Consider the following 21,479-nt stretch of genomic DNA (forward strand, 5'->3'; position numbering starts at 1 on the left):
AAAAATTGATTTTTTTTTTCCAACAACTCAATCAGTCAAGAAAGTTATGTTTTTCACTCTTTGGTATTGATGAGAGGAAGCTGAAGCCCAGATGGGTCAAAATTGCTCCAGATGCTTTTCAAATCACTGGAATAAGGCAGAATAAAGGCCCAAGACCCCTCACTTTTCAGTTTATTGAGATTTTATAAATCCTTACTAATATAAAAGAAAACATCACAGATGATTAAATTACAATGTCCTATTTTTATATTATATTTTCTATAATGATATTATATTTCATATTATTATTTTATAGAGCATATAAGGATAAAAGGATTTATCCTTATATCATCTATGCCCTATAAAATTAAAATTACAATTTCAATTAAAACTGTGACTCAGCAATGTGTCCAGGTATATAAATGTTTGTCGATGCAGTTATTATGTTCAATAGTCACAGAATCACCACAGTCCCTCCTAGGGCTCGACTGCCACTCTCAGGGATTTGTCCATAGCCGTGGGTATTACATGACAGTATCTGACCCAAAATGTTTTTTGTTAAGTTGCCACATCCACCGGTTTTATTGTTTACATTTAAACAGTTTGCAGAAAATCATCAGCATCAGTGAGCAAGAGTGTGCAAGGAGCATGTGATAAATGTCAGCCATCAGCAGGTATGATAAATGTCCTACTCTCACAAGTGAGGTGCTCATAGGTGAAGGATGACCACTGAATGTGGTCCTACAGGCTAAAGTCAGGGGGAAAGATGTCAACAGTAACCCCACTGATCGGCGTATTGTCTAAACTCCACATTTTGGACTAGGAACAAGAAAACTCTTAGTTGGGACAGGGCCTGAAATCATCTTCAAAGAAAGCCTCACACCATTGAATTCTCATTGCAGCATCTGTAGCCAATTCAAGTGTTGGCAAGAGGTAAAACGTAGACAGAATCGAAAAAGAACTTTGTGCCCTTCTTAATGTCACTCCAGCTCCTCACCCCAGATGTCACTTGGCTATGTGTCAATTCAGTGGAGTTTTGTAAGAACAGATTAAATATTTAATGTTGTAGCCATTAAACATTTAGCTTTTCACTTAAAAATATTTAATTATGAAAGAAAAATATACATCTTTTTTTTTTTTTTTTTTTTTCTTTTATCTTTTTCCGTGTCCGGCAACAGATCGCAACCCTCAGTGTTGCCCCCGTACCGGACCGGGGACCAGCAACGGGATTGCAACCCTCGGTGCTGCTCCCGCGCCTCGCTCAGCCAGTGAGCGGGAACCGGTCCGTATGTGGGATCCGAACCCTCGGGCGGGAGCGCCGCCATGCTTCTCAAGCAGCGCACTTATCCAGTGTGCCACCGGGCCGGCCCATACATCTTTTATATGCTTAAAATGTATGTCTTTTATCCTTAAAAAGCCAGTTTAGATCATCACCTCAATCCTGGCCTTCTTTCCCACACAACTGTGACCTGTTTGATACTCATGCTTCCAAACACCTTTCTTTGAATATGCCAAGAAAAAATATACAAAATTAATCTGGGGGTTGTTTTTCTATGGGATTTCCTACTAGATATTCTGTTCTTCTATTTGCCTTTTTCATTCAAAACTATATCTTAAACATCTTTCCAAGTCAGAATCTATAGGGCTACTTTCCATCACATTTCTTTTAATTTCATGGTATTAAGTATTATAGGATGATTTAGTCATCCCCTTTCGTGGACATTTGAGTTATTTTGTTTTTTTTATGCCACTATAACCAATACTGCAATTAACATTCTCATGCCATAATACTTGCTATTAAAAAACATACCGATAATTAGAGTCTCTTTTGGCAATTGGAGGTATTTCTGTCAGCTGGGAAAGGAAATTCCACTCAAGCAACTGGTTACTTTTTAGACCTAAGTATCAGACACAGCCAAATATCTTCCCCACAAGGATTAAAGCACTAGGTCCCTGTTCACATGCTGACTGTGAGTTGCACAAATTAGAGATTCATTTGTATTAACTGCTGTCCTCCTTTAAAACACAAATGCTTGCGGATTCTGTAAGGAAAAGCTGAGAGGATGGAAAAGTAAGATTTCACCAAATTAGTAAGGTGAGAAAGGTCATTTCAGGCAGAAGGAACAAGAGATGACTCTGGTCAAAGAGCCACACTGGTAGTCTTCTCAAGGACAAGCCTTGACTTGCCAGTGCCTGGAAACATATAGAATTAGAGAGACAACCTGTACCCTATGTCTCTCTAGTGCCAGTGGTAACCCATCCATGGGCACCTGGGGCTCAGTCAGTACAGAATCTGTATTAGCCTCAGGGCTGGGATGAAGTGCAGAGGAATCACAAGTGTAGGACCGGCCTGAGCACGAGTGCCTCCATAAATGTTCCCTAGATGCCTGACCTGCCTCACCCTATCCCTTACAACATAGCACACGGTGCAGACGTGCGGTCAGAACTAGAATCGAGTGGAGTCTGCTAAACAAATGATCATCCCTTGTAAGTCAAGGTTAATGATAGAACTTCCCAGCATCATCTTTCTTAGAGTTTAGGTGGAAGCATGGAGGAAAACCTTCCTTCCTTTTATTTATTTTATAAATGCCTCATTTTATAAGTGGTTATGGTTGCTTTCACAGTCAACTTATTACTTTATGTACATAGCAGTGTTCTCAGTTCACAGGCTCACCCACTTCACCATGATGGAAAAATTCTAACATCAGTTGTGATTATGTCCAATAGAAATGCTATTCTTAGGCAATGCCAACATTTTTATCAACATCACTGTGTAGAACTGAATGGCTGCACAATTTCTGTTTTAGATCTTGGCTAGGATTTAGAAAAGATGGTTGGAATACTAACTGTAATGGGTATCGAATGTCCCTCCAGGTGGCTGTAACCACCAGTCCTGATTCCTTGGTTCAGTGGTGTCAGGGATGGTTTGTATGTCCTCCCCGTTGAACAGCGTGCAAACAAAGTCCTGTGGTGTTCTTCACTGCTGGCTTTCTGCCTCTGTTCAACCTTTGCCTTCACAACTTCCACAAGCCATTTCACGTCCAGATGGAAAACAAGAAGACTGGTACTGGGGCCTCAGCTTGTAAAGGCTCAAGAATGAAATACAGTGGAATATTGTGTTTAATGAAAAACAAAGTAATTTTGGAATGAAACAATTAAGGATTTCCAAACTAACCTCTGTCATTTACTGTTATCTTTAATAAATGGCTTTATTTCTTTGAGCCTTAGTTTCTTAATCTCTCAAACTTTACTAGTTTCCTTCAGGGTTTGATTAAATATGACACTGTCTATGAAACATGCAGGATAATGCATGGCACCCAGCACCACTTTACGAAATGCAGACACCATCACCAATAACTATCATCTAAGGGCTTCTCTAAAGTGAAGAAAAAAGGAGGGGGTAAAACTTTCTTTTTTTTATGAATCTATAGTTCAGACATGAATTTGATGCTTAATAGTTACCGCAATACTGAGATCTGGGGTATATTTAATCTAAGCCCGTTTTCTCATCTGTAAAACAGAAATAATAACCTGCATAGGTTCATAAAGTCACATAATTAGAAAGTGATAAAACTGTACACCGAAACACATATCTGTCCCTCTGTGACACTCAGGACAGATAACTTGCATACCAGCTTACTGAATAAGTTTCTTTTGCTCAAATAAAACGAGATTAGTATTTATTTGATATTTTATTGCATGTTAGTGCTGAAAAAGCCCCAAATTCATTCCTCTTTCTTTCTCCATCAATGTCTATAAATATCTCAGTTTACACATACATAAGCACAAGCTCATTTGGTTGTATTCATATATGGTTAAATCTTGTTTATACTGTTTTGGAACCAGGGGACATACTGCAAATTTAAGTTGCTAAATTAACTAGGACATCACTTGTAAAAGATTCTGTGAATATAAAATAAAGTGGGCACTGGGTTGGTTCATTCTAAGAAATCAAGATGATCTTCTCAAGGGACAGATTTCTTCTTGCAATTAAGCTAGGGATATTTCTAGATGTGTTAAAAAAGTGTGTATAGAAATTTCTGTTCGTGGAGTTTCTTTACAGAAGCCATTAATCCCTCATGGAAGAGAATGTACAAAAATAACTCTTACTGTTCCTCAGGGTTAGTTTCTCAAAATAAAATTGGGATATTTACTCAAGAAGCACAATTTCTTAAAAAAACAGCATAAGTTTAGTATCTACATAAAAATATTTAGTACATCCAGGGAGAAAATACAGACATAAATTCTAGCAAAATACAACATACATTAACATATATTTAGAATGTTTTAGAAAATGCTTTCTATAAATACATTTCTCTCTATATCAGCCATAGAAACACTGACTAACTTGCCTTTTCCCTGGATTTACTATTTCCATGGTCTTTGGGGGTTGTGGTGTCTTCCCAGGTGACTGCATTCAGGGTGACCTGTGAAGATTTTGATGCTCAGTCTGATCGTCATTCACATTTGTGAGCATGCATCAAAGAGAATAATTGGCCCTAAAAGTGGCACATGTGTTTAAAGTCCACAGAAAGGAAATCACTTGCATTATTTACGGACTCATCACTGCAAGAGCCTGTGTAGCTGTTTTTAAGCCAAGAACCATTCAGTCTCACAGCAGACACTCAATAATTGTTTGTCACTATGAAGTTGACTTTACCTTTCCTAGACGAGGTTTTCCATCTTTTCATAGTATCGTACAGCTGCTGGGAAATGAAGAAGGGGGTCAATACCAATGTATGTAGAGACTACTCTCTCACATGGCTGTTCTTTCCCACATCAATAGCATTAACATTAAATATTCTCACCCGGGTGCTATGGCATTACAGCAAGAGAACATCAAACTTAGTCCAGAGGCTCAGAACTGCCAAATGTCCCTTGTGTGACCTTGGGCAACTCTAAACTGTATCTCCCTTTCCTCATACACAAAACTCAGGGATCGTATTGAAAGACTTTTGCGATCCCTTCAAGCTCTGGCATTTTCATGACCAATTCAAATGATTCAATGTTAGGATTCCTTGGACTGCAGGTTTTCAAGAGAAGAAAAAAATATCTTTGTATAACCTAGTTATACAATTAGTTGACTCAGATGCTGGATTCTATGAGCCATTCTCATGATTCATGATATTAAGTCATTTAGTTAAGTGTATCCATATGTCCCATTTCATCAGAATGGTGTTCAAAATTAAGTCACATTCCATTTACTATTCAAATTCAATGACTTGTGCTTCCATCTTGCTTAATACAAGAAAAGCTTTCTTCCCTCTACCTGATCTTCTATCTCATTTGAGTCCCCTAATATCTAGGTCTGCTTATGCAGTTTAAAGGAAAAGTCCAGAGAGCTGTTGTCTTAAGAAGAGAAACCCAGAAAACCTGCTTAGTCAGCCCCAGAACTCCATGCTTTCTGAATACTGATGTTATTGCTGCTACATAAGAGTATTGTGGATATACTGGCCACCCTTGAGCATGCCTTGTCACATAGGATCTCAGTTAAAGCATAAATACCCATCTTTGGTCTGCAGGTGTCTACTGATGAAGAGTCACTATGGTTAATGTACAGCAGCCCGTGAGGTCTCTCATCCTGGAAGTCTCGTACAATCCCTATTCACTGGAGCTCAGGAGATCAGGGCCACCACCACCACTGCTTTCCCAGAAGCAGTTTCTCTGGGTGCAGGGGTAGAAGAATCTCTGCCGCAATTGTTAAGCCATGCCACTCTAGCCCTGGATCTCTCATGTCAGATCTATAGTTATATAGCTCTTTTAATTTACACACGTGAGCATACATATAGCTTTTTTTCCCATTGCACACCTGCATTGCTAAGGTGGTGAGTCCAGGAAGATTTTTAGGCCTTAGGCAAACACTGTTTCCAGAACTAGCCCCCTTCTCTATCCCCAAGGCTTACTACATTTCCTGTTTCATTAAATCCAGTGACACTGTAAGAAGGCAGGATTTTCCCTTGAAAGCAAAGGTACATAGTATAATCCAAGAAATTCAACCATTTGTTTTTTTCTCATTGTGAGTGCAAATAAGGGACACCATAGCTCAGTGAAAATAAGACCAACCTGGGGTATAAGAAGAATTAGAGTTCCAGTCCTGCCTTGGTCATTACATATGATAACTACTGTGCAAAGGGGAAGAGACAACTTCACAGAAAAGCATGATTTCTAAGCTGAATTTTAAAGAGTGAGTAGCAGTTGGACAGGAGGAAAAAGCATCCCAAGCAGGATGAACAGGGCAGGGGAAAGAGGTACATGGTATTCAGAATGGCCTGAGCTCAGGAAGCATGTCGGGCAGTGGAAAGTGCAGAAGATAGAAAAATGCACTGAGGTCAGGTCATGAACCTTACTTTAAACCTGAACTTGACACTTTAGAAGAAACACATAGGCACTTTTGTGTTTTTGTTTGTTTTTTTTCATATATTTACACAAGTTCAAAATGGTATTCACAACATCTTCTAAATCTTGGCAAAGAGTCAAAAAAATGCATAAAGCTTTGGAACTTTTGAATGATTTGAAGAAAGGAATTGACATAATTGGATTTGATCTTAAGATTATTTTGACAAAAAGTAAGTAGCTATTTTCAGGGAATTTGCAATATAATAAAAATATATTGATTACTTAAATACTAACTTTTTTTCTAATTTTGATATTTTAATATGTATTAAGTTCTTACAATATGCCAGGCTCTGTGTTAAGCCTTTTTTTAATGCATTATCTCATTTAATTCTCCCACGAACTTTATGGAAAGATTCTGTGATCATCCCTATTTCACAGTCAAAGAATCCAAAGATTAGAGAGAGGTTGGATAAATTGCCCAAGTTCATATAGTAAGTGAGAGCAGGAATTTAAACTCAGGCAGTTTGGTTCTACAGCACTAGTTTTAACCTTCAGGGCAGTGGTCTTTAATCCTGACTGCAAACTAGAATCACCAGTGGACTTAAAACCAAAACAAACTGATGCCCAGAATTCTCAATTAAATCAAAATTCTTGGGGGTGGGGCCTGGGCATCCACATATTTTTAAAGTGCCTCCAAGTGATCCGTTAGGGCAGAGAGGGTGGCGGTCCACTGAAATAGACTACTGTCACCTTAACATACACTGAATAGTCAATGATTTTACCAATTTTACTCTCACAAAGTAAAAATATGGCCTTCATCTTTTTTAAGACTGTGAGGCAGCACAGAAGCAAAATCAAAGATAGTAGGGGTGAGAAAAAAAAAAAGTGACAGAGGCGTGTCAAGATAGGAAAGAATAGCTAAAATTGCTAAAATCGGGATTGTTGAAGTAATAAGACACTATCTACTGATGAGCCATTGGTAATATCAAAGGCACATTTGCAGAATGTTTCCTTTTCAGTAACTGTACAAAGACTCCCTTGCCATTACAAAGCACTTTTCTTCTTGGCAGAGTGAAGAATGCTTTACCAACTAAATGCCTCCCAGTAATATTCAGAGCTTAGGTCCAACATAATCATAAGTTGCTTTCTTATTACGGAGGTAGCAGCCCCATTTAATAACATATTAAATGCATTATTCATTTATGTAACTCAGACCCAGAGACAGATGCTGGGATGAAAATAGAACCATTCTGTAATGCAAAAAGCCGGTGTGTGCTTACATGAGTAAATGAACTCTGTATTTCTGCACAATTTTCTTCTAAATTTCAGGGACAGGTCTGGGAGGGCTAATGTGATGCCATTTTCATTCAGGAAATAAAATGGTTTCAGAATGGTTTTTAATGAGCATTTAAAAAAATTACCAACAGTCTTTGCTGTGGCAAAATCCCAGGGGGATAGATTTGTGCTTTGAATTTAAGCAGAACTGTTGTGGCAGGATTCAGGAAAGCCTGAGGTGATGGAACAGTGACAAACAAAAGGAATGTTCTCTAGCTGATGATGACAGTGGTGATGGGGAGCCCATGCTTCTATAACTGCTCATCACAGGTGTGCTTGGATACTAAATGATTAAAAATGATAGCCTGCCTTTAGTTCGCATAGTACCTTGCCTCTGAAACATGCAGGCAGTTTCTGATGCACAGTTAAACTCACTGAGATGCTGTAATTATCCTAGGTGGCATTGCTGGTCCTTTTCTTCGTACTGTTGCTGATACCAGAATGCTACCATTCTCCAATGTCTTGTTTTTCTTTTTTGTTTTTTTTCCTCTTCCTCCCACCTGCTCTCATTTTTTCTTTTAATCAGCATACACTCATAAGCACCTACGAAGGATATCTAAAATATCAGATTGATCAATGTTCAAAATGCTCAGCCATGACAATGACCCATCAGAATAGGCAGTTATTTTAGTGCTGGAGCAGGGTTTTTGAGACCAACTGATGTGCTAGGTTTAAATCTTTAGTTGCTGGATTGTGAGAAGCAGAGACTCTAAGGATAGGGATCAGCACAGCTAAGTTGGTGGGTAAGATGCTTGGTGGGTTTGAGGTAGTGTTAATAACCAACTGCTATGCACATATTTCAACATTTACACTGGTACAGTAATAACCGTATGGTCCTCTTGATCACCAGAAAGAAAATTATGCAAGGAATAAAGGGGTTCTATCAAGTAAATCATAAGGATTCCTTTGAGAGTTTAGAGGAGGGACAATCGTATTCCATTTAAAGAGGCAGTGCAGTGTAGCAGTAGGAGAGGATGTGTTGGGAATAATTACAGTATCTTTTGTATTAGGATTATTTTGCAGATAAATGAGAGAGTTCATGTAAAGAACTTAGCACAATGACATAGTAAGTATTCTCTAAATATGAACTTCTTACTATTTTGTTATTATAGTCAGGAAAATTGTCTTAGAGAAAACAAGAAGTAAGCTGTATCTTAAATGGTGAGTAAGTTTTAGGCAGCTGACAGGGTGTGCAGGAGGATATGGAAGTAGAAAGAGCAAAAGAAATGAAGTACTTTCAAGAGTATTAAAAAGAGAGATTTGACTAGAGCAAAATGAATTTGTTGGGGAGAAAGTGCCCAAAAGTGGAATGAAGTTAGCTTGTGGAGGGCATTATGCATAGGATTACAGGGTTTGCAACTTATCCTAAGGGCATCTGGAAGCCATGAAAGTTGTGAACAAAGAGGAGAAATAATGATAATAATAATAAATAAAAATAATTGTTAATATTTTATGAGCACTTGCTAAGTATTAAGGCTGTTTTAGGTGTTCTGTGTACATTAACCCATTTATTCCTTGCATCTACCCTGAGATGTGTTAATTATTGACCTTGTAGTGATCCATAGTGTTCAAAGATCTTTTCCAGACAGTATCTCATTTGACTTTTTCAACTGTGTTTTTTGTTAGTCAATCCTGAGACTCAGGAACAGAGGAGAGGTCATTAGCTGGACTTAAATGGATAATTTAAATTGGAAAACTATGCCTTCGGGCCAAATTTGGCCCACTGTCAGTTTTGTAAATAAAGTTATACTGGAATCCAGCTGCATAAATTATTTTGTTTTATGTATTGTCTGTGTCCACTTTTATACAATGAACTCAGGTAGTTGTGACAAAGAACATATAGCCTGCAAAATTAAACATTTACTATCCGGCCCTTTTTATAAAAAGTTTGCCAAACTCTGGTCTAGAATAGTGGAAAGTAGGCTATGATTGCTTCCAATTTGAGCTCTACCACTAACTCCAGGCAAGTAGACTTGGAGAGCCAAATAGATATAAATAAATGAATACTTTTTACTGTGGACCTCACAGTAAAAAAGATTATGAACAGGCAATATTGAATCTAAAAAAGTCTTAAAAGTTGGTCATCTTGAAATCACAGATTCAAATTTGCTATGAGTCTGATAAATTGTGTAGGATAAATTTGTAGCATAATTCATTTTTTTCTATTAAAGCTAAAACAAGAAATAAGCAAGAGAATAGGAAAGACTTATTCCATCTGCAAAAACTGAAGCCTCCTTAATGTGAGATTTCAATAGTTTAATTAGTGTACCTTTCATGAAATGTTGAGTCAAAACTATCAAATTTAGTTAAATTTTTCGGCACTACACCATTACTTAGCATCCACTATGAGATCTATTGACTCCTGTATCCATAATAATCTATTCTTTCTCTGAATTATAAATTCCCTTGCAATATATTTTATTCATTCTACTCCTTAATTATATTGCGTTTGAATTATCACCTGGGTTATCCATTTATGTCTCTTCAACTAGATTATAAACTCAGTGAGACTAGCAATGATATCTTCTACTTTTGTGCATGTCCCACAGCTCCAAAATGAAGAAATGATTTGTCAACAGATTAGATTAATAAAATAAGTCAATTAAAATGCTACTAATAGGGGCCGGCCCGGTGGCGCACTGGATAGTGCGCCGCTTGGGAAGCGCAGCGGCGCTCCTGTCCGAGGGTTCGGATCCCACATACAGACCGGCTCCTGCTCACTGGCTGAGCGAGGCACGGGAGCAACACCGAGGCTTGCGATCCCGTTGCCAGTCCCCGGTCCGGTACGGGGGCAACACTGAGGGTTGCGATCCGTTGCCGGACACGGAAAAAAAAAAAAAGACAAAAAAAAAAAAAAATGCTACTAATAGATACAATGTGTTACTATGATTATCTGTCTTTCTTTGGGTATTTTATATGAATCAGCTTTACTCCTCACAGTAACATGAAAGATGGTCAGGTGGTTATTGATGATCCTCAGGGTTAGGCACTAGCTGCAAGTTTAAAAACTCAGGAGTGATCTGCTTTACAATGAGCTGGTTTATGACTTGAACTTTCTTTATGTAGATATAGGAAGGTTGTTTCCAATAACTGCACTGATGGAGTAAGAGAACAGTACACTGCCAAACCACAGAAGTGTCCAGGGAAGGCCCCTCGGGGGCTCCGGATCGTCACCTCTGATGGAAAGCTGACAGCAGAACAAGGACACAATGTTACTCTCATGGTGCAGTTGGAAGAGGTAGGACTGATTCCTGTCTTCCCTCTGCTTTCTAGAGCCAGTGATTTTTCATAATAAGTTATGGTTGTGTTTGCATATCTTTTTCAACTTTCTCAGTTTTAGATGCTATATTTTTTATTTTATTCTGTTTTAGTTTCTTGTTTGTTGTTATCATTTCACCTTCCCTGACACATTTCTTCAATTACTTAAATTTCACTGAAACTTGTTCACTCCTACCTAATCTCTTACTTCTTGGGGCTTCTGTTTGGATTTAACCTTGCCTTATTGGCACTTTCAGCAAACTATTTTCTGAGAATATGTTAATGAGATTCTTAGAATAATTTAATGCACACACATACTCAGCCAACCTAAAAGAGGCTAATGCTTTCATCTTCTCTCAGCCTGAAGTCTTGACTTTTCCTTTCCAAAGGCAACACGATGGTCATTCATATAGCACTAAGGCCAATCTAACCATATCTGGCAATTAAGAGTTTGTATTTTTGTAGTACTTCAGGGATATCATAGTGAGCATCAATTATTATTTGCCAAATTATGGTAATGTAAAATGTCAGACTATTATTAGATGGTGCACAAGATGAAGTTCATCTTAAGTATTTTAGAATGTACAGGGGCATTTTTATCATCTTGTAAAGGAGGAAAGTGTTTCCTAAAGGAAAAGCACTTACATTAAATTATCTCAATTATGAAACCAGGCAGTCCTACCTTCAGCCACATTTTATGTGTACCTAAACTATGGCCAGCACTGTGCTAGGCCCTGTGAATTCAAAGGTATTTTAAAAGTTAATAGTGATACTAGGATTGAAATATATAACATTGACTTCTAACTTCCTCTTCTGATAGTCCAGTGGCTCTCAGGCTTTAACATGCCTAAGAATCACCTGGAGAGCATGTGAAAACACTGTTGTTTTTTGTTTGTTTGTTTGTTTGTTTTGTTTTGGTCACATCCCCAAAGATTCTGATTCAGTAGGTTGGGGTAGGGCTCAAGAATATGAGTTTCTTACAGGTTCACAGGTTATACATTATGCTTCAAGAAAACCAAAAACAAGGTGAAGGTGAGAAGGATAGAGAAGTCAGAGGCTCCAGAATGTGACCTGAAGGGGAAAAGACAAAGCAGTTAGAAATGATTTGTCAGGTTGGATCAAAATTATTAGTATTTTAATTCCTATAGAAAAAATTAGCTGTGAAATCATGAGTTTGAAACTGACTCAGATGGTGCTGATGTCTCTTGTCCACGGGTCACTTAAAGAACCACTGCTGTAACCTGATTCTACTTTCCTAAATATCTCCTTAATGAGGGTCCTTCAACTATACTCAACCTTCAGAAGATTTAAATAAAAAAAGACTGAGAATATCAAGTGTCGATGAGAATGTGGAACAACTGGTCATTCATACAATGCTGTTTAGAGTGCATATTGGTACTGCCACTTCGGAGACTTGTTTGACATTAACTACTATAGCTGAACGTATATACCACCTATAAACCAGCATTTCCACTCCTAAGTATATATTCATCAGAAATGCATACATATATGCACCAGAATATATGTAAATATATGCATACCACAAGTATTCTATTCATAAAAGCCCTAAGCTGAAACAATCTAAACATTTATCAATAGTAGAATGTACATATTACAGTATATTTACAGAATGAAATGTCACACAACAATGGAAAGGAACAAACTAAAACTACATTCAAAAAATTAGGTTGAATCTCATTCAATACTGAGCTAAAGAAGTCAGACTGAAAAAAACACATATTGTATGATTCCATTTGTTAAAATGAAAAAATAGGCAAAGCTAATTTATGGTAATAGAAGTGAGAATAATTGTTACCTTTGGAGAGGGAGTGACAGGGAGATTTAGAGGTTTGGGAAATTTTCAATTACTTGATCTGGGTGGTGGTTAATAAATATGTTCACTTAGTAAAAATCAAGTTGTATATTTAATGATTTATATGTTTTTAAAGTATATTTTATTCAACAAAAAGCTTACTTAAAAATTATGTTGGGTTGAGATATCACCTCACCTCAGTTAGAATGGCTATTATCAAATAGACAAAAAATAACAAATGCTGTCAAGGATGTGGAGAAAAGGGAACTTTTAATACACTGTTGGTGGGAAAGTAAATTGGAAAATGGTATGGAGGTTCCATATGATTCAGCAATCTCACTGCTGGGTATTTATGCAAAGGAAAAGAAATTAGCATACCAAAGAGATATCTGTACCCGCATGTTTATTGCAGCACTATTCACAATAGCCAAGAAATGTAATCAATGTAAGTGTCCAACAACAGATAAAGAAAATGTGGTATATATACAAAATAGAATACTACTTGGCGATGAAAACTAGTGATATTTTGTCATTTGTGGCAACATGGATGAGCCTGGAAGACATTATGTTAAGTGAAATAAGTCAGTCACAGAAAGATAAATACTGCATGTTCTCACTCATATGTGGGAGTTTTAAAAAAAAGGTTGAACTTTTAGAAACAGAGAATAGAATTGTGGTTACAAGAGACTGGGAGGGGTTGGGAGGAGGGACACAAAGTTACAGCTAGATAGAAAAAATAATTTCTAATGGTATACAATGGTGCTAGGAATCTATAATTAACAATAATTTATTGTATGTTCCCAAATGGCTACAGGAAAAGAAATTTGAATGTTCTCATCACAAAGAAATGATGAAGTTTTGTGATGATGAATATGCTAATTACCTTGATTTCATCACCACTCAGTACACACGTATTGAAATATAACTCTGTACCCCTAATTATGTGCAATCAATCGTTTCAATTAAAAATCAACAAATTCTTTTAAAAAATTTTTTAAAACACAAATTTAAGTTAATTAAAATTTAAAAGAATCACTTTGGAAATTTATATTAAATATAGTACTTTCTATTTAGGTCTTTGGGACAAAAAGGAAAAGAAAATAACCTTTCTGGGAGTCTTAGGGAAGGATTCGTTTCCCGGGCCAATCCTCTACTCTATGTTTACCTGGGTGGTAAATGTGGAAGTCCCTTTCCCAGGGAACCCGATCATGATACCCAGAAGAGCATCATCTTTTGGAGCAGCAGATGTTTATGCTGGGGCAGAATCCAAATAGTTGTTCTAGGGCCGAGCCCGTGGCGCACTCGGGAGAGTGCGGCGCTGGGAGTGCAGAGACGCTCCCGCCGTGGGTTCGGATCCTATATAGGGATGGTGGGTGCGCTCACTGGCTGAGCGCGGTGTGGGCGACACCACACCAAGGGTTGCGATCTCCTTACCAGTCACGAAAAAGACAAAAAAAAAAAAAATTAGTTGTTCTATTTCTACAAGTACAATAAAGCAAGATGTGAAACAAGAACTTTCACTTCTGGTCTGCCCCAACCTTTCCACAAATAATGAACACACTTCAGGACAAAGGCCAGGCAGGCTCTCATCTGTTGAGCTTTGCTTTCTATGTAACAAAGATCATCAGACATCTCAAACTGGGCTGAGTGACGTGGGAAGAGATTGAGGAATCTGGTTCTTAGATATGTAAATTTATGCCTTCTGGGTGCAAGACGGGAAAACATAACAGATCAGTTCATTTCACTTGAGTGGGCAAAGCTACAACAGCAGGGAAGAAATCTGCTACCTTCAGCTGTCAGATCTGGCCCTGTGACATTCTTATCTCCTAGTGCCAAGAGGACCATCAAGCCAAGAGGACCTTCCTCATATCAGGGGAACCTAGGGACCTCACATTTGAATATGCTAATAATGATTCACAAATGACTCCTTGCAGAAACAACCTGTTTCTCTTTCACTCTCTGAATTATATACTAAGAGATGCATGTGATAAGCAGTGCAGAATGAAGAAAAGCAGAGTGTCTCTGGGAATTTGGTGAGCATTGAAATTTGACACAATGATCACAACAATTTGGTTGCCCAACATTTATTGATCACTAGTTGTTTGTCTGTAAGTGCTTTACATGGATTATCTCATTTCGACCACACAGCAACCCTGTGCAAGGTGATGTTATCATCACCATCATTTTACAGATGTCATAGCTGAGGCACAGAAAGGCAAAGTAACTTACCTGAGATCACACAGCTACTAAGTAATAGAACGAGGAGTCAAATCCAGGGTCTATGGATTTTGCCTTTCTATTGTTTCTCTTGGGTGGAAAGAACCATTTTCTGGGGAAGAGCTTCATGTCATTCCTAAGTCTCTGTATAAACCCTTAGTTGAGGATAGGTAATAACAAAGATGAAGGACTATAAAGAAAAGACAAAGTTATCTGGCAAAAGTCATTGTGACCTGTGGCTGCTCCTATATTTTTAGACTCTAATCCATGAATCTACTAAGGTTTTTCTTCTGGCTTTTCTGAGAATATTTATGGAATCAGTTTGTTGAACATTTTGGCAAAGAGAGATGCTAGATCCTTTCTTGGGTTCCCCCCTCTTTGCAAAACTATTCCCTTTTTTGAATGCCTACTGTGTGTCTGTTACTATTTAAACCATTCTAAGGAATACTGCCAAACATAGGGTATAAATGCAGCACCCAAGGAGTTTAGAATCCATGTTCACCAAATTTCCCCAGATGCTTGGATATGAACTAATATATAATAATTTTTAATTAAATACAAAAACAAACAAAAATCTCTGACATGTGCACTACTGGCAATATGTGGGGTCTCTATAACCACCTCAAAATCTCTAAGTCCATTTCTCACTTGAATTTGTTGCTCCTAAATTTTCCTTGAAAACAGTGTCTGCCCTTTACCCCATTCCTGGTACCAAACATTCAGAATAATAGGGATATTAATTGCATGCTTCTGATGCCTGAAGATCAGCAAGTCCTCCAGGTGCCAATCCAGAAGTCCCTACCTTCTGATATGACACCATAGTATGATTAATGCACAAGTGGGCAAAAGATTTACCTCCCCATGATGGTATATTTTTTTCATTTGGGCACGAAAGCTTGTGCCTCTCTTTAGTGGTTAACTCGTGGTTCAGCTTTCTCCTACAGTCTTGTCTTCCATCCATGGGACTAGGTTGGGCTAGGGAATGATGATGTAACCCTCTTTTCTTTGTCCACAGTAACTTTTATACAAACCCCTCCATGCAGTCTCCATCTTCTCTGCATGTCAGCTGAAGTGTTAGAGACCTGAAGAATCAACTGCCTCACCAAATATTTAGATATGTGTGTTTATTTATTCATTGTTTAAAAAATGTTTTATTAAGTGCCTATTTTATATCACGTACTTTCATTCATGAATAGACTTACTTTAGTTTGTGGGAATACATGTTTTGAGTTAACTAGGATGTCTGCCATATGAAGTTTTAAATAAAAGTTTAACCACATGAAATAGAAAGTACTAAATACTTGTATTCATTGAAAACAAAAAGGGAAACTAACTTATTGCATTATATTGTCATAATATTTTGTCATCCCCCAATAAACCATAAATACTATTAAGGTAGGAGTCACGTCACTCCTGATTGCAGATATAGCTTAACATATTGATAGAAACTCAATAAATTTATGTGTCTTTGGACAGGCTTCTCCAAGGAGTCAAGAGATAAAGACCAAACCTAAAAGGAAAATACATAAAATTTGAATAATGTCCAAAACATGTTCAAGTCTTCATCTGAGATCTAAATCTCTTCCTTTATCCTGTGATAGAGCATGTTCTAATTCTAACATATCAATGAGGACATTGCTAAACCCAGAGTAAAAAAAAAAAAAAAAAGAACTTCTTGACAAAAGATAATCATCAAAGCTACATCATCAAAGCTAAATCAATGGTAGCTTAGCTTGTAACTTCACATACACTAGTGTGAACCCAAGCCAGAATATTACAGATTTGACATGTGCAAAAATGGAATCCTTTCCTGCAAATAACATAAGAAGCTCTCAAAATCTGGGTGACAAAAATGACTCCATAACACAACTTCTCCAAAACCCCTGAAATGTTTCTTTTTTTTTTTTTTTTGTCTTTTTCCGTGTCCGGCAACGGATCGCAACCCTCAGTGTCGCCCCCGTACCGGACCGGGACCGGCAACGGGATCGCAACCCTCGGCGTTGCCCCCGCGCCTCGCTCAGCCAGTGAGCAGGAACCGGTCTGTATGTGGGATCCGAACCCTCGGCGGGAGCGCCTCTGCGCTTCCCAAGCGGCGCACTAGCGCAGTGCGCCACCGGGCCGGCCCCACACCTGAAATGTTTCTCAAAGAACCACGTGACTATGTTGAGGTTGATGAAAAATTCCATTGTCAGCAACCCCATTCCTAATGCTTTTAGGGTTGTCTCTGAGTACACGCTAATGAAATAACTTTCATTAGAAGCATAAGGCAAAGGAGCAGCCTTGCTTCCACTCCAGACTCATTGTGTCAAGAAGAATACACACACCAAGAAGACTAGACACACACGAGCATACTCACATTACACGTTTATGTGTCATTGTTTCCTTAAGAACAAAGAGCAGTTAATTCAGGGACCAACCAAGAGGGGAGTAGAGGAGTCCATGCTATTGAATCTAAGAAGGTACACATTTTCCAAATGTGCCTGGATTGAGGAAGCTGATCGAAGGAGTTTTGCACCGAGATCTAAGCATGCAATGAGAAGTGGAAACTCATTGTCTGGACATTCACTCAAGGTGGATGCCTTCTGGACTACTAATGAACACCTAATGAGCCGATCAACTTTCATCATGATAACAGTTTCCCAGAGAAATCCAATGGAAGAAACAAGACACAGTATGGATGGTGAACGGCCCAATAAGTCTTAAGAAGTCAACAAAAACGATTTGGAAGGCATTCATTTGAGAGAACAGCTAGGCGGAAGTAGTGTCTGCACGTTACAGAAGGTAATTAAATCTGTTTTAAACAGCTGTAAGAATAAAGAGATGCAATTCTCTGCATAATTTAAGACTTTTAAATTAAATCTGAGGCCAGGGACTAAAATTAATACTTTGATCTCTATCTCATTGTTTCAATATTTCAATTTATATACCAAGACTGAAACTTAATAAGGGAAGTTAATGTTTATAACTTTTGTGAGATTTAACTCCAAAATGTGAGGGCTGTGTCCTCATTAGATGGATTTCAATGGTCTGTAATTTCAGATACATTGAAAAACTTATGGAAGCATAAAAGTACCTACAATGTGATAACACTTCATAAATATTGCAATGCTCTGCCAGCCATCAGATGGTAGAGAGAGAAGAAGGCTCTTGATAAAATTTCCTGCGAGACACTCATTTGTCTGAACTCATGACAGAATTTGGCATACTTTTTCATCTGGAGAAAAGGCTATTTGGCACCTTTAGAGATGGCACAGAGTTAGCAGACAGTGCTAAGTTGAGGCAGGTATCAGTTTCTAAGCAAGCTCAGTTCTGACGCAGAAGCCTCAGCTGTGTTCTTCCACACAAAGGAGCAGGAACTGATTTCAATGAGCCATGGAGATTTAAGAGGCTTTCTCATGTATTATTCCTTCTCCATTTAGCTTTATTGTCTTTGACTCTAGCAAAGTAATTGAGCCACCTCATTTCTTCTCCCTTGTTGCTTGAGGTTAAAATGGAAGGAAGGAAATGAGGCAGGCAATATAGGTTGTTTATAGCCAGAGGCCGAGTGTCTGAAGTTCAAGTTGGATTGGTCAGCAACTCTTTCGAAGTCGCCACTCTTCTCTCTCCTCAAAACCGGTCCACATACATCGGGTATTGTTTTTCTTTAGGCTCTCAGAGAAAAAACAATCTTTGCTAAGATCTTTAGTCTGCCTTGATAAGCAGTGAGAGATACCTGGCTCATTACTGAGAGTTCCAGTTCAGTGAACATCCCAGGGGCTGGAGTCATGGAACAGTATTAAGTTTGGATTTTTAGTCTCTTAGCCTGCTTGCTTTAGGACCCACAAAAGTAATGTCCCACTTTATCTTAGGGTTAGCACCACCCCTGAATCATGGCTTCTGCCTGAATGAGTAACTTTTCAGTCTCCTGGTTTTGCACTTTTATCATTCATTATTTCATAGCTCTCTGTCTGGCAGCTCAGTCCTCAACCTAATCCACCATTAATGGAGCGTCTCCATCATTGACGGCAGCACGTGAATGGCTTCTGCATCTTCACCTGAGATCTGAGATTATTTCATCAGCCTAAAGAGATGTTAGAATGTGTATATGTGGATGTCCAATAATGCCAATAACAAGAATAACAGACTTATAAAAATCACAGATTATCTGAACTAGAAGTGACAGGATCATCAGGTCTGCCCATTTTTAATTTACACATAAAGAAATTTATGTCCAAATGAACAATGTATTTCAAAGGTCATATAACTGGTTCTTCTAAATCCTGGGTTACCACCCCACTTTTGTAGGACAACTCTTCCACATATAGCACCTCCGTAGACCTCTGTAAACTCAATTTGATCTCATAACAATCTAATCATTTGAAAGGAGATGAAGTGACATCTAGGTCAAGAAATCATAAATCTGCTGCATAGAAGCAGTCATATGACTTCACCAAGTGATGCTAGGTGTAAAAATTTGAAAGCTATTTAAAAGTGTTGACAGCATAATGCTAAAATAGTATAATGATTCCAGTGTTGTGGTGCTGGAGGTGGTGCTGGTGGTGTGTGTGTCCATGTGCATTCTCAGTGATTAAAATGGTATTCACCAATCTGTTAACACTGTAATCTATGGCTGTTATAATTATGTAACTTTTTTTTTATCATTTTATGTATTTTTACACTTTCCCAGTGACTATATTATGCCTTTTTCTCTCTTCTCTCTTCTAATAAAGCTAAAAGTTTCTATTACATAGTTTACTACTAGGAAAGACTGGTTGCATAAGTTTATTCCTATAAGGATCTTCCTACTACTCTTTTTTAAAAATTTAATTTTGTTCTTATTGCATAGTTGAATGTTTTACTTTATGAGTGATTTTAAAAAGTCATTCAAAAACGTTTATAAGAGTTATGTCATTGGCAGCCCATGGTTTTCCTGCCATAGCCTGCTGAGTTAATTCCTAAAGCCACCATGTAGTGGTAAGAGTACGAGTATAGCAATGCCTGTTATCATCTAAAACGTGCTTCCAAAGCACAGTGGGCCAAAATTCTGAACCTCTCTGATCCACAATGTTTAGATGGAGTAAAGAGCCCCCAGCTTACAGTCATTTATCTGCCTACACAAGCCAAGTGTTTCCCCTGCCTTATGTATTCTGTTCCAATCTAAGCCAGACACCCAGTCCAAAGGACATAAAAGGGAAATTTGTAAATTTATTGTTTAGTCAAACACGTGATGCTATAGCCAATTTACAAGTAAAGGATTAAACCATTTGTGATGTTCCTATTGGAAGTTCTTAATCTGGGCTTTAGATGCAGAAGTATTCAGATATTTAGTTAGGCAATTCCCAAGGATAAGGGTTATCAGAGAAGGGACTGAAAAATCAGCCAACTATATTTCATCTGAGAGAAGGTGATATCTCATGTATCCAGTCAAATGATTTGGTAGGTCCATGGTCTGGTCTCTCTGGCATCCCTGGCCTTGACAGTCCTGAGTTCTCTGGGGAAATCATAAAACCCTCTTCGCTGAGGTCACTGTTCATCCTCCAGGTCAGAGCATCCAAATTCACTGTTGCCTTTGGTTGCAGAGAGGCTCAGAAGGTCTGCACATTTGGAGAGATACCTGTGCTTTAGAAAACCATCTCTGAACAGGCAAGGCTGGCTACATTTTGCAATTATGTAGGCATCTGGACATCTTGGAGTTGTTGTCCAGAGCCAGATATGAAACTGAAGAGAAGCCTATAGGGCATGATTTAAACCAGCCTTAATGGGAACAGTCTCTCCCAGCTGATCTGGTGAGGCAACCTTGATTTTCAGCAGTGGTAGCACCTCTTGTAAGGGATACCATGGAGGATCAAGAATGTGCTTGGAAACAGGAGACAGGGCATGTGCAAAAAGAACAGAGATATATTTCTTACAGTCTGGAGGCTGGGAAGTCCAAGGTTCAGGGGCCCACATCTGGTCAGAGCCGTCTTGCTGCGTAATTCCATGGCAAAAGGCAGAAGGGCAAGAAAGCGCAAGAGCGCAAGAGGAGGCTGAACTAGTTTGTTTACAAACCAACTCTCTCAATGAAGAATCCACATCCTCTTATTAGGCCCCACCTCCCACCACTGTTGTATTGGATATTAAGTTTCCAACACATGAACTTTGGAGGACACATTTCAAACCATTGCAAACTCTAAGGTGTAGCCCAGAAAAAAACCTCAGAGCCTGCCACTTAAAACCCCTTACTTTAGGGTAAGAGGCTCCACCACCCCTCCCCCTTTTTTCAAATAGAAGGTGATATAGTTTGTTGTTTAAAAAAAATACAAATACGGGCCGGCCTGGTGGCGCACTGGATAGTGCGCTGCTTGGGAAGCGCGGCGGCGCTCCCGCCCGAGGGTTCGGATCCCACATACAGACCGGTTCCCGCTCACTGGCTGAGCGAGGCGCAGGAGCAGCACTGAGGGTTGCGATCCCGTTGCCGGTCCCGGTCCGGTACGGGGGCGACACTGAGGGTTGCGATCCGTTGCCGGACACGGAAAAAGACAAAAAATAAATAAATAAATAAATAAATAAATAAATAAGTAAA

The 21,479-nt window shown here is 38.6% G+C and overlaps 1 protein-coding gene across 4 annotated transcripts in view; it reads left to right on the forward strand.

Annotated features, from left to right (window-relative positions):
* The window catches only part of SORCS1 (sortilin-related VPS10 domain containing receptor 1), a 200,302-nt gene that overhangs the window by 114,666 nt on the left and 64,157 nt on the right, over positions 1-21,479 (forward strand). For all 4 annotated transcript variants that reach the window (XM_008588434.1, XM_008588426.1, XM_008588442.1 and 1 more), the window contains exon 15: positions 10,717-10,888. In XM_008588434.1, coding sequence (XP_008586656.1) covers positions 10,717-10,888 — 172 coding nt within the window. The remainder of the gene's footprint in view (positions 1-10,716; positions 10,889-21,479) is intronic.

The sequence above is a fragment of the Galeopterus variegatus genome, unplaced genomic scaffold (genome assembly GCF_000696425.1).
Source record: "Galeopterus variegatus unplaced genomic scaffold, G_variegatus-3.0.2 Scaffold126, whole genome shotgun sequence".
NCBI lineage: Eukaryota > Metazoa > Chordata > Mammalia > Dermoptera > Cynocephalidae > Galeopterus > Galeopterus variegatus.